The sequence below is a fragment of the Dromiciops gliroides genome, chromosome 4 (genome assembly GCF_019393635.1).
Source record: "Dromiciops gliroides isolate mDroGli1 chromosome 4, mDroGli1.pri, whole genome shotgun sequence".
In the NCBI taxonomy this organism is placed as follows: Eukaryota; Metazoa; Chordata; class Mammalia; order Microbiotheria; family Microbiotheriidae; genus Dromiciops; species Dromiciops gliroides.
In genome coordinates this window covers 119,337,591-119,350,886 of record NC_057864.1, presented here as the reverse complement: position 1 = coordinate 119,350,886, position 13,296 = coordinate 119,337,591, and the positions used below count along the sequence as shown (strand labels likewise).

The window sequence follows — 13,296 nt, the reverse complement described above, 5'->3', positions numbered from 1 at the left end:
ATAGATAGATAGATAGATAGATAGATAGATAGATAGATAGATAGATGGATGGATGGATGATAGAGATAAAGAGATAGACGATAGACGATAGACGATAGAGAAAGAGAGAGAAATATAGATGATAGATAGATAATGTCAAAATCATATGAATCTTTGAAAAATGAAAAAAGAAGTAACCATGGTCTATGACATTCTGATTATTAGTAGTGAGCTGGATATAAAACAAGGATATGAATCTTCACCGAATATATCATGAATGATGTCCATCTCAGAGTACAAAACAAAGAGAGATACAATAAACCAGTGCTTCTTAAACTTTTTTTTCTTAAACTTTTTCCACTCATGACCCCTTTTTGCCCAAGAAATTTTTATGCAACCCCAGGTACATAGGTATATAAAATAGGAATACATAACCTTTTACTGTTACCAAATTTTTCATGACTCCTTCATTCAGCTATGCAGCCTAGTGAAGTTGTTTAGACTTGAACAAGTATTGGGGAATTGTTGGAGGTTTTTTGAGCAATAGGATGACATGCTGAAAGAAGTATTTTGGGAAAATTCATCTATTGGTACTATGCCTACTTAATTGAAGGGCAGAAGAGATTGAACTTAAGGAATGAGTTAGGGAGAGCAGTCTATTTTATTTAAAAGTAACAAAGCTGGGGCAGCTAGATGGCGCAGTGGATAGAGCACCGGCCTTGGAGTCAGGAGTACCTGAGTTCAAATCCAGCCTCAGACACTTAACACTTACTAGCTGTGTGACCCTGGGCAAGTCACTTGGCCCCAATTGCCTCACTAAAAAAAAAAAATAAAAGTAACAAAGCTGTTACGGTAAACTACACTTGAGTAGATTAGCTCTTAAGACAAAAGTATTAGAAAAAGGAAGGAAAAGGAGATTGTCTGTGAAAGACATTTAGCAGGATTTGTTCACTGGGTATATAGAAGGAGGAAGATAACCATGAAAATGACTCCAAATTTTATAACCTAAGGAGAATGGGAAATGGTTATTACCATTAATAGTGGGAAAGTTTGGGATGAGAGCAAGATTGAAACTTTGGAAGCCGTGAGACATGATATGTTGCCCACAGGAAAGAGTGTGAATGGAGAAGTACAAAGGTAAGGGTTGCCTCAACTTTGGTGGTAAGAGGAGGAAGAACTAGAGAAAGAAACACAAAAGAAGTATTCAGTAAAATCAGAAGGAAGCTGAATGCAATGCAGGTAAACATTGTGGAAATTAGGGGAGAAAGGTTTTATAAATATTAAAGTATAAACTTGTAATACCACTTGCAATTACTCTTATGAGTTGTTTTACTTAACTGTTTTCAGGGATATTAAGGAATTCAATTGGAATGTGCTGGAGATTTCTATGATGCATTGGAATGAAATTAAATTTTTTTTGAAGGAAGTGTTTAAAGAAGGGAAGTTTAACCAAACTCATCACAGAGATCAAGGACAAAAAGAACTAAGAAGGAAGCATTTTGATTTGAAAATTATCTATAAAATGAGGAAGTTGGGTGAGAGTCTCACTTCTAAAATTCCTGCTGAAAATATGAATAGAATATGTAAATTAAAAAACAACCCTATAGGTTAGGTGGCATTATTATCATTTTACAGTTAAAGAAAGTGAGGCAGAGTTAGAAAGTGGTTTGACTAGAATTACATAACTAGTAAGAATAGGAATCAGGATTTGAACTCAGATTTTACTGATTCCAAGTCCAACATTACATCTACTTTGAATGACCATATGGTCAGGTAGCTATGTATATCATCTGTTTATGATATCTGGAAAGAGAGAGAGCTAAATTTGTGGATCTGAATAAGTCAATGAATTTACTAAAATACATTAAATAATTAGCTTATTCTTTGTCAAGGTCTGGTTTCATGATCATGTTGTTAAACATAAAAGACCAAACAATCAATTGTAACCATACTATCATCATAATAAACACAAAGTCTAATTTTCAAATTTCAGAATTATTTTTCTTTACAAAAAGAAACAAAGATATAATTTAATTTAGAAAAGTAGTGGGTATCATCATTCTTAGGAACCCTGAAATATCCAAATGACTTAATTTCTTAACTAAAATAATAACAGTTTTATTCAAATTAAGAAGATTGAAAGGTTCCACTTCTGGCAAATTATAGACATGTGAAAAATAGTTATCCTTCTAGAGTTCTGAGTTCTTATCTGCAAAATGAGTGAGATAGAGTACATGATCTGTAAGCATCCTTTCCAACTTTAGCATTCTGCAATCCCATGAGAAATATTCATTGTTTATTTAAAGAACAAACATCTCAAAACATGATAGTAGCATGAAAAAAATGTCCAAAAATTTTGGTTAACATTTTCATTTTAAATGTTCACTGATTTATAAATTATATGTTAATTTATAAATGTACATATACAATTTTCATTTAAAATCCATGTGCCAAATTAATATTCCTATACACATAGGTGTTTTACAATATAATCTGTTGTTTATTCATATTGATACTTTATGCTATCATGTCAAAACAAAGGAAGAGACAAAATAAGTCATTCTTTTAAATAATAAAGTAATTATTATTTTGGGATGGGGATGTTCTATGCAAGATCCTATTCCTCTGAAAATACTGCAGGACATGGTTAAATTATGGAAGATACTGATTTTCATTTTAGTTCAGATCTTTATTATCCCTAAGCTGAAGATGTTTCTCTAAAATTCTGGTACCATTTTAGAGGTAGTAGTTTTTGGTTTTTTTCTTATTTTTAAATGAAGTTAACAATAAGCTTCTTTGCATATTGCTACCAGTAGGTGGAGCAGACAACATAATTTATTACTCAAGAACAAGGCCACGGAAATCAAGGTATAGCTTTTTAAAAAATAAATAAAGGGAAATCTGAAGATGAGATTTTCTTCAAACATTCCTTGGTATGCAGCACTCTTTAAAATGTTGTCTTCAATCATTATTTATCTTGACTACTTTTAAATTTCTTTACAGATGAGTGAACACATTATTTAAAAAAAACTATAACAAGAACATCACTGATGGTCATATATGTGTGAGATTTAGTTTGACAAATTTTTGAACTGACATAAATAACTTTGTTGAATGATCAATTTTCTTTTGTAAGAAGAGATATTTAAAGTTTTTAAAAATCCAAAATAATGTAGAATTTGAATATTACCTAGTTTCATTCAAGTAAAAATGATTTCTTTTTAGAAAACATTTACAGGGACAAAAATTCTTCATGTGCTCATTTAATAATGGAATTAAATTCAGTCATGTTTTTATAGGTAAGGAGGTGCATAACAAGCAGTATTTTCTAAGAAATATAATTGACTAATTCTATTAAGTCTGTAGCAACAAATTAACCTTATTATTACTAGTAAATGATGATTGATTATTTATGCAAATATACTAGTGTGTTCAGTTGTCTCACTGAAATAAATATATACAAAAAGTATTTCAATATTACTTTAACTTTTTTAATTAATAAAGCCCTAAGGGGTCTATTAATTCACTCATTGCACTATTGGTTATTTATTTGTGGTAACTTCTATTAATGTTAAAGTGTTTATAAACATAAGGAAAAGATAATTAATACAAGTAACAAGAAGTATAGAAATTTGAAACTATTTCATTAAAAGAGGACTAAATTTGGAGTCAGAGGATTCAGGTTCAAATCACTGATTTTCTATGTATTACCTGTGTGACCTTGGGCAAGTCACTTGTGCTATTGGGTCTATTTCTTCCTCTGTAAATAAGGGTGTTGGTATAATTTTAATGTCTCTTCCAGCTCAAAATATATCATCTGTGATCTTTTGTATATTTCATTAATATTAACAATAGAGCGAATATAGACTTTTAAAATCTAGTGCCAATGTTACAGTGTTCTGGCTTTCAAAAACATAACCTTCCAACAATGGATAAGGCATTACCTATCATAAAATATAGTTAACTTTGTTGTCTAAGATTTGCATAGCTGAATAAACTAAAACGAAGAGATATCTTTTGAGATATAGCATTCTTATTTTAAAATTTGGCCTTCAGTCATTACTTCAACTACTTTTGAATTTATTTATCAGGGAATAAACTCTTTCCTTATGCTGGATTAGTAAATTTTCAACTTTCTTTTTTTAAGAAGAGAGATTTAAAATTTGAAAATCCAGAATGGGACATAGTTACAATGTTACTTGGATGAGTATAAAAGATAAATGTAAAGTTCTACACGGATTAAAAAAAGCAGAAATGCAAGATGTAGGAGATATGACTACATTGTAGTTTGTCTGAAAAAGATCTTGTAGTCTATTGAAAGTCCAGTGTGAATCAACAGCAAAATATCTAAACAAAAATATTAATGCATTATTATTCTACATTAAAAGAAACAGTATGTAGAACTAAAGAGGGGACAAGTCCATTATACTTTGTTTGGTTCAGGAAATATCTCAGATAGTGTGCTCAGTTCAGAACATTATTTTTACTAGAGAGTCATTTCCCTTGTTGTCATCCATAGGGACGTACCACCTCTCAACTGTACTATTACAATAGGCTTATTGTTCCTGCTTCTAAATCTCTTCTCCCTCCAATCCATTCTCCATATTAGGGCCAAAGGTATTTCCTATAACATAGATCTAGACATATCACATTCTTACCCCACCCCCCAAAAAAGTGGCTCTCTATTGCCTCTAGAAAAAAGTATGAAATTTTCACTCTAACATTTAAAATCTTGCACAATCTGGTTCCCACCTATTTCTCCTATCTTGTTTCATATTACTTCTATTTCTACACTGTCCATTCTAGTCAAATCAGCCTGTTAGCTGTTCTTTTTCCACAACATTACACCTCCCACTGCTATGCATGCACCTGTAGCCACCTCATCTGGAATGTATTCTCTCATCATTTTTTAGCATCCTTAACTTCCTTCCAAGCATAATTCAGGGCCCACCTCCTCCATAAAATCTTTCATGACACAATCATTTGTTAATTCCAATTCCCCCTTGAAATGAGTTTGTATTACTTACATGTGTGTATGTTGTATTCCCTTAGTGAATGGTACTTGAGAAAGGCCGTTCAGTATTTGTCTTTGCCTCCCCAGTATACATCCCATCCCATGTACATGTAATGTTTGTTAAATTGACTCTAATAAGCTTGTGTCAAGTATTTCTTAAATGTTTATGACATTCCAGGCACTGCCTGTGCTAAGCATTAGGGGATATAAAGAAAGATAAAAATGGTAGCCCCTGATCTCAAGAAGCCCATATTTATTTTTTAAAATAAAAGTATTTTATTATTTTCCAGTTACATGTAGAGATAATTTAAGAAGCCCATATTTTAATGAAGGAGATAACATGCAAACAACTATGTGCACACAAACTACATGAGGGATAAGTCGGAAGTAATCTCAGAGGAAAGACACTACCATTGGGTTGGAGTCAAGGGGGAATGGAGGGAGACCAGAAGAGGCCTCTTGTGAGGCAGGAATTGAGCTGAAAAATATGGAATGCTTCAAGGATTTACATGTTATACTTGTGCAGAGGCCATGCTGATCTTTGCCATGTCATTCTGTTTTAGAGTACTTATGGCCAAAGTTTGATGGAAACAGGCCTTAAAATCATGCCATATGAGGACTAGTTGGAGGAACTGAGGATATTTGACCTAAAAAAGAGACTATTTAGAGGGAACATAATAGCTTTCTTTAAAGATATGAAGGGATATCATATAGAAGAGGAATTCATTTGTTTCTACTAGGCCCTAAAGAGGCAGATTTAGGCTGTATGGAAGAAAAAATTGTCCTCTAAAAGCTATCCCAAAATGGAATGTTCTGTCTCAGCAGATAGAAATTCTACCTCATTAGTTAACAAGTCCTGGATGATGACAAAAGATGGGAAAAGTCGATACTATAGTGGTTGTGGAAAGACAGGCACACTAAAGCATTATTGGTGGAACTATGAATCATTGCAACTATTATGGGAAGTGATTTGGAATTATGGTCATAAAGTAGCAAAAACATCTATTACTTTTGACGCAGAGATTCTACTGCTCTCTCTCTCTCATATACATATACATACATACACACAGATCACTGACAAAAAAGCTCCTTATACCAAAATATTTATAGCAGCAATTTTTGTAGTAGCAAAGAACTAGGAACAAAATACATGACCATTGATTGGAAAAATGGATAAACAAATTGCATTACATTAATAGGATGGAATATTACAGTACTATAAGAAATTATAAGCATGATCAATACAGAGAAGCATGGAAAGACTTAAATGAACAGATGCAAAGTGAAATGAGTAGAGTAATAATGCACATGGACTACAACAATGTAAATGGAAAGAACAACAACTATAAAAACAATCCAAAATTAATGTTGCAAAATTATACAGAACAAGTTTGGTTCATTCTAAAGAAGAGAAGTGAGAAAACATCCTGCCCTGGAGAGATGGGGGACAGGTCTAATGGATGAGGAACACTACATAAAATGTCAGTTTCCTCCTCAATGTATTGATTATTTTAGCCTAATGCTTTATTCTCTTCTTTTTCTAAAATTTGCTAAAGAGATGTTGAAAGGGGGATGCAGGTTTAAATCCAGGTAATATAAAAACAAAAGACATCGAAAGATAACTGTTGAAAGGAAGGAAGGAAGGAAGGAAGGAAGGTAGGTAGATGAACACTTCCAGGGCACATAGTAATGGGATTCTTGTTCATGTTTAAATTGGACATAGATTGTTTCTCAGGTTCCTTCCAACACCAATATTATTTTATTCTACTATTCTGAAATCTTGAAAGCATCTTAGAATGTCTAACATTCTGTTGATCAATAATACGTGACATCTTACCTTCCTCTTAAATGTTTAATTTGTATTTGAATACATTATGCCTTAAAAATTCTTGGTTATTAAAAATCATTTTCTTTAAGGTTTTGTGTAAAATATTAAGCGGAATTATAGCATAGTGGACAGAGTGCTAGCCCAGGATTCCAGAATACCTGGGTTTTCATCCTGCTTTGAACAGATACTAGCTGTGTGGAAGTTGTGTGAACATCTGTGATGCTTTTAACCCTTTAGTTCCCCAAACAACTCTGTAAAACTGTTTAAAAAAATGAGTCGAAGATCTACAGCACATCAATGGGGGGAAGTTTTCACACTAGGAGTTCTCCACACCAGTAAAATCACATATCTTTGTCCACCCATCCCATTTATAAAATAACATTCTCTTTTTACCAACAAAACTAAAACTATGGAACATCAAAATCTTCCCATGTGCAAAGTTGATTCCTAAAGATGCAAAATCTAATAGTCAAATTCCACTGTGAAAATAGAGGAAAAACTTGGCTGAAGCAAATGGAGCTGGGAAAAGGTTTATTTGAAAACTTTCCTTAAAATCTACTTGGAAACAGTGAAAGTGCAGAGACTCAAGCTCAGCACTAGCTCAATTAAAAGAGAGAAAAGGAAAGCGTCTTCCGCCTAAGCACTTGTTAGTTCTAGACAAGTTCAACAACACAACAATAAACCAGTCAAAATGAGTTTTGAAAGTGAGGTGATGCCCTTTGTGTTGTGTTATCACAGCGGCAGATCAAACTGCTGACTTGGACGCTTTCTGGGAGCGCCCGGCTCCTGCCTTTCGGAAGCTGCTGTCACAGAACAGTCGTGGTGCCTGCTCTTGCCTAGAGAAAAGCCTGAAATTGAACTCGAAGCAGTGTCTTTGTGATATCTTTCCAACAAGTCATGTCCCATTCAGCCTGCTAGTTTATCTCTGTCAGACTCGGGGCTCAAGTGGCTTGTGAGAGCTGCCAGGGACAGGTATACCGACCTGCTTTGTGCTGAGAAGGTAATGGGTCTTTCGGGCTTGGTACTGCTTTCTCTTCTCTTCCTTCTCTAGGTCAGCCTTCCTCTTTTCTCGACCCTTCATCTCTGCAAACTCCTCCAGTGCTTCCCTGCATCAAAACAATTCTCTGTTATTTACAATCAACCAAGTACTTTTGAGAACTCATTATGTGTAGAAATAACACATTTGTAATGTGCTTTATAGCTTTTAAAGTGTCTACAACTCGCAATTTACTCAATAAAGTTAGGAAATGGACATTCTGAATGTAAAGAAAATTATGAAAATAGGGCTTGCCTGAGATGATTAGATGACAGTGATTTTTAACTGTTCTAAAACAGATACTTAAGCTACTAAAAATGTGAAGCTTTGATTTTATACCTAGACATCTCAAATCATCATTTCCATATGCAATGCCAATTTCAAAATTGTGCATTTGTCTTTTGTACGTGTAATTTATCATAACTTAATCTCAATTAGCATTTATAATAATATCAATAAGAAACAGGCATTGTACATTAGCCTGCATACAAAAGATTGACACTTGGTTCAGTGATGTGTACAGACAGAATAAATGTTAAACTAGATGAAGCATTTCAAGCCTTTCTCATATGTTCAATAAAATTAAAATAATGAAAATATTTATGTGTCTCTCTTACAAATATATGTTTGTGTATACATAGATCAAGTATGGATCAATAAATATTAGACATATTGTGACAAAATTCTAGGTGTTTTAAGTTATCTAGAATTGTGAGCTCTCAGAAGAAAAGGCCGGTGGTTTGTTTTTCTTTTTCTTTTTTTTTTTTCTCCAGCAAACATTGCAATGTTATCTGTACCTAGCTGGCCCTCCATAAATATTTGTTGAAGTTTAGGTAGCATACCTAAATCAAACTTGCTAAATTAAAAAAAATGGTTTGGAAAATTAATACTTTTGAGGATTTATTTTAGAATATACTTTTAAATGTACACATACACAATAGCAAGTGAGCATATTTTAGGTAAACCACCTATGCATTTGCCTTAAAGGTAGTAGGGGAAAAGAGAATGAAAAGGGAAAAAATCAAGTAGGAAAAAGACATATACATCTATTTCAATCTGTAGAATTTTTTCACACTTTTCTGTTAAAGGGTAGTAATACAATATTTCATACAAGGTTACTTATGAAACATACTGACGTTTAAAAATCACCATGCTATGCTTTTGCAGCAGTGTAATTTTTTTTCAACATAAGATTAAATTGCAAAATAAATGAATTACTTGGAGTGGCATGGCCCCCATTTTACCACCCTTCTCCTGAAAATTGCTTATTAATATGAAAAAAGGAGTTGGAAAATAGCCTGTTTTACTTTATGCATAGGGTTTTGGGGGCCTCCAAGCCTGGAGAACTGGACTAGCTGCACATTTAGATTGTGTTGGCAAGCTGGTACAATGACCTTTCTGACCTGCATCTCAAGGCTATTATTAATCGCTAAGTAACCTAGTAAAGCCAAACAAATTTGTTTCCATTGAAAGGATCTCTATCTGTGTCTGAGAATTTGTGCTGTACCAAACAAACCTCATTAACTGTGTCCATTTTTGACAAAGAACTAGGAGTTAGAAGGATTGGTGACCTTTGTTTGTCCTTACAGTACAGATTTCAGGGCAGTTACATGTGAGCAAATGAGTGTTTTTAAAAGAAAGAAAAAAAATCACTGTTTTTTGTTACACATAAATAGGTGAATACATTATAAATTTTAATTTTTTATATTTTATAGAATATCTTAAATGATTCTTTTGCTTCTCATTATTATACCCTTCTTTCAACCTTATGATCACTGAAAATAAACAAATTAATTTACACTATAAATTTATTTTCTGTTATACAGCAATGAAGGAGAATTTTTTTGTTACTCCAAAGATAAATGTCATTAAAAATTCCCAAAGAAATATGTGGATTAAAAATATATTTTTAAATATACAAGTTATTGTAATCTCACTTTGTAATATCACAGGATTATACATTTGGAGTTGGAAGGACCCCTAGAGTCAGCTAGTCCAACTCCCTCATTTTACAGTTGAGGTAACTGAGGCCTAAAGAGGTTTAATTTTTTTCCATGTCACTTTCCTTTGACACTGAAGTAAATGTGATGTTTAAAGTTCTTAAAAGGTTCTCTATAAATATCAAATTTTTGTAATAAATCTACTTATAATTGTGTATGAACCAAGGACTTAAATTCTAAATCATTAAGTATACAGAAGCCAAGATAGACACAGAATTCATGACTCATGTTCAGGAAGTAGGAATGTTACAGAATAGCAGAGTATACCTAGGGAATAGTAATATAGGAAACAAATATGCATAATGTGTTAGCTTATAGGGCCCATGGTACAAAAAATGGGATTGGTGCTAATCCCTACAATATGCTTTCCAACATCTTAATTTAACTAAAACTTGTCTCTCCAAAATTAATAATAATCTCTTAATTGCCAAATTCAATGGTCTTTCCTCAATCCTCATTCTTGACCTCTCTGTAACTTTTGACTTGTTGGTCACTTTTTCCCCCCTGATAGTCTCTTTTGATATTTTGGTACATCACTATTTTATGGTTTTCTCCCTGCCTATTTAACTGATCCTTCTCAGTCTCCTTTGTCAGAGATCCTCATTTAGGTTATGCCTGTTAACCATGGGTATCCCACAGGATTCTGTTGTGGGCCCTTTTCTGTTCTCTATCTAGTCTACTTCACTTAAGAGATCTCATGAGCTACCATGGATTTGCTTATCATTTCTCTGTTCATGGTTCTCAAACTTAACTATCCAATGCAGCCCTAACTTCTCACATCTCTAACTGCCTTCCACTCATCTCACTCATCTTTTAGACTTTAGATCTTTTTAGACACACAAATAGCCTATAAGAACTTAAGAGAAATAGTTTTCTCTCTCTTTGGGGTTTTGTCCAGTGCTTTCTCTCACTTGGACTTTGAGCAAGGAGGTAGAAGGGATTTTCTCCTGTCTTCCATAGCCTCAATGATGACTACAGGCACATGGCAGTGATAGCACATGTTTACCCAGGCAAGCCTGAATCTCTAGTCATCTTCTGTTATCTGTTTTCTCCTTGAGCACTGGTTTGCAAATGGCAATCCTGAGAAACTGAGTCCTGTTGGTAACCTAGCAAATTTCAGACAGAGGTCCAGAATATTATAAGTCAAGGAATAAGGCAATGGGTGATTCTATAACAGCAGAATCACTTTTCAAAAAAGTACATATACCTTTAGCTAAGTGAATACTACTACTGAAATGACTAAGAAAGTTCAACCTATTCCTTGACTGCAGAGAAGATATAGAGCCTGTGAGTTGCTTATTCCATGCATATCTGAGAGGAAATGAAAATCTATTTCAGTAGTTTCACAAAATTGCTTTTACTGTTTGGGAAAGAATAATATGCATGATGGTTTATTGGAGTATTTTTGTTTCTAGAATTGTTCATGAGAACTTATAAGTTTTTTATATGTTGAGCAATTTCAATGGTAGAAATAAAATGCTGTCTTATAATTGATATCCGTGATGTACATTTCCTTGAAGGGAAAGTGCTACTTTTGGGGAACCCTAGATACTCCTGTTATAATGATGAAAGTAGCAAAAAAGGGGAAGTCTATCAGTATCAAATATCAAAGTATACTACAAATAAGTAATCATTAGAATAATTTAGTACTGATTGAAAATAGAAAAGTTAGCTAGTGGGAAGGACTGGGTCCAAAGACAAGAAAATCTACCAGCATATATTCCAGTTACTAAGGTGAAAATTCACTGACAAAAATTACTGGGAAAACTGGAAAGCAGTCTGAGTATAGCCAAATATTTCACATTGTGTATAATAAAATAAACTCCAAAAAATATAATATATGACTTAGACACAAATCAAAAAACAACCTTTCAGATCTAAAATAGGGAAAGAGTTGATGATGAAATGATAGAATGAATAATAGAAAATAGAAAATGGACAGTTTTCCTATGTAAAATTATGGCATATAAAAAGCTTTTGTACAAATATAATGCAGATTAAAATTAGAGGGGAAACAAGGAATGGGGGAAAATCTTTACAATAAATTTCTCTGTGAAAAGTCTTGTATCTAAGAATTGATATAAGGAAGTGATTCAAGTTTTTAAGACTCAATTTTTCAAAGAAAGTATTCCAAGCTATCAATAACTATATGAAAAAGAAGGTTTCTAACTCACTAGTAATTAGAGAAATGAAAATTAAAAAAAAAAACCTGTTAAGTTCTCCCTCACAACCATCAAATTGGCAAAGATGACAAGAGGAAAATGATAAATGTTGGAGGAGCTAAGGGAAAACAGGGTCAATTCATTATTGGTAGAGATGTGAATTGGTCTAGCCTTTTTGAAAAGCAATTTGTAACTATGAAGAAATAGAACTAAACTGCCCATGTTCCTTGACCCAATTATACTTCTAGGCATACAGCTCCAAGTGGTCAACGAAAGAAGAAAAGGATCCATATGTACAAAATTATTTATAGCACCCCTTTTCATCCATACAAAAACTGAAAACTAAGAATGTTGCCCATCTATTGGGGAATGGCTAAACATATTGTGATATATTACTATGATGGAATTGCCACAAGAAATAATGAAATTGATAGTTTCAGAGGAAACTGAAAAAAAGCCTCTATGATGTGACATAGAGTTTAAATGACCTGAATTAGAACAATTTTGAAAATGACAACAATATAATAGAAAGGGGGGGCAGCTAGGTGGCACAGTGGATAGAGCACTGGCCCTGGATTCAGGAGTACCTGAGTTCAAATCCGGCCTCAGACACTTAACACTTACTAGCTGTGTGACCCTGGGCAAGTCACTTAACCCCAATTTCCTTACCACAAACAAAAACAAAAAATAATAGAAAGGGGGAAATTTGAAATTTAGAACTATGATTAATGCAATGGTAAATAAGTCCAGGCAACTAAAGTTGAATCATGTCACATATCTCCTGCCAGAAAGGTCATGACTTAAAATCTGGAATGAGATATGAACATATGGACATGGCCAACCTGGGAATTTATTTTCCTGGACTATTAATGTTTTGTTTTTATTGTCATCATCGTCATCATCGTTGGCATCATCATCACTGCCATCATTGTCATCAACATCATCCTTATATTGGGGGCAGTGTGTGAAAGGTGAAAGAGATAAATGCTTGCAAAATTTTTTAAAGAAATTTCCCTGGAGTTACTATGGGTTTCAGCAACATCCAAAGAAGAAAAGATGTATGACCCTATTCTTGGGTGTCAGCCCCTTCACCTCAAGATAAACCTAGGCAATGTAAATCAGAGTAGAATCTCTTTGTAGAAAGAACATTCTGGGTCATGTTAAATGTATGAGAAAATTTCCCTTGGAATAAATATAAAAGAAACACAGCTTATTTTTTAATTCATCATTTAACTAGGAGTGAACTGACATCTTGAGGCCTCATAAGTTGTGAGAGT

The 13,296-nt window shown here is 33.4% G+C and overlaps 1 protein-coding gene and 1 pseudogene across 1 annotated transcript in view; both read right to left on the bottom strand.

Annotated features, from left to right (window-relative positions):
• SPATA17 (spermatogenesis associated 17) overlaps positions 1–13,296 on the bottom strand; it is a 251,839-nt gene that overhangs the window by 106,011 nt on the left and 132,532 nt on the right. The window contains exon 6 of the mRNA XM_044004567.1: positions 7,804–7,927. Within this exon, the coding sequence (XP_043860502.1) occupies positions 7,804–7,927 (124 nt within the window). The remainder of the gene's footprint in view (positions 1–7,803; positions 7,928–13,296) is intronic.
• On the bottom strand, positions 5,475–5,574 carry LOC122727061 (annotated as a pseudogene).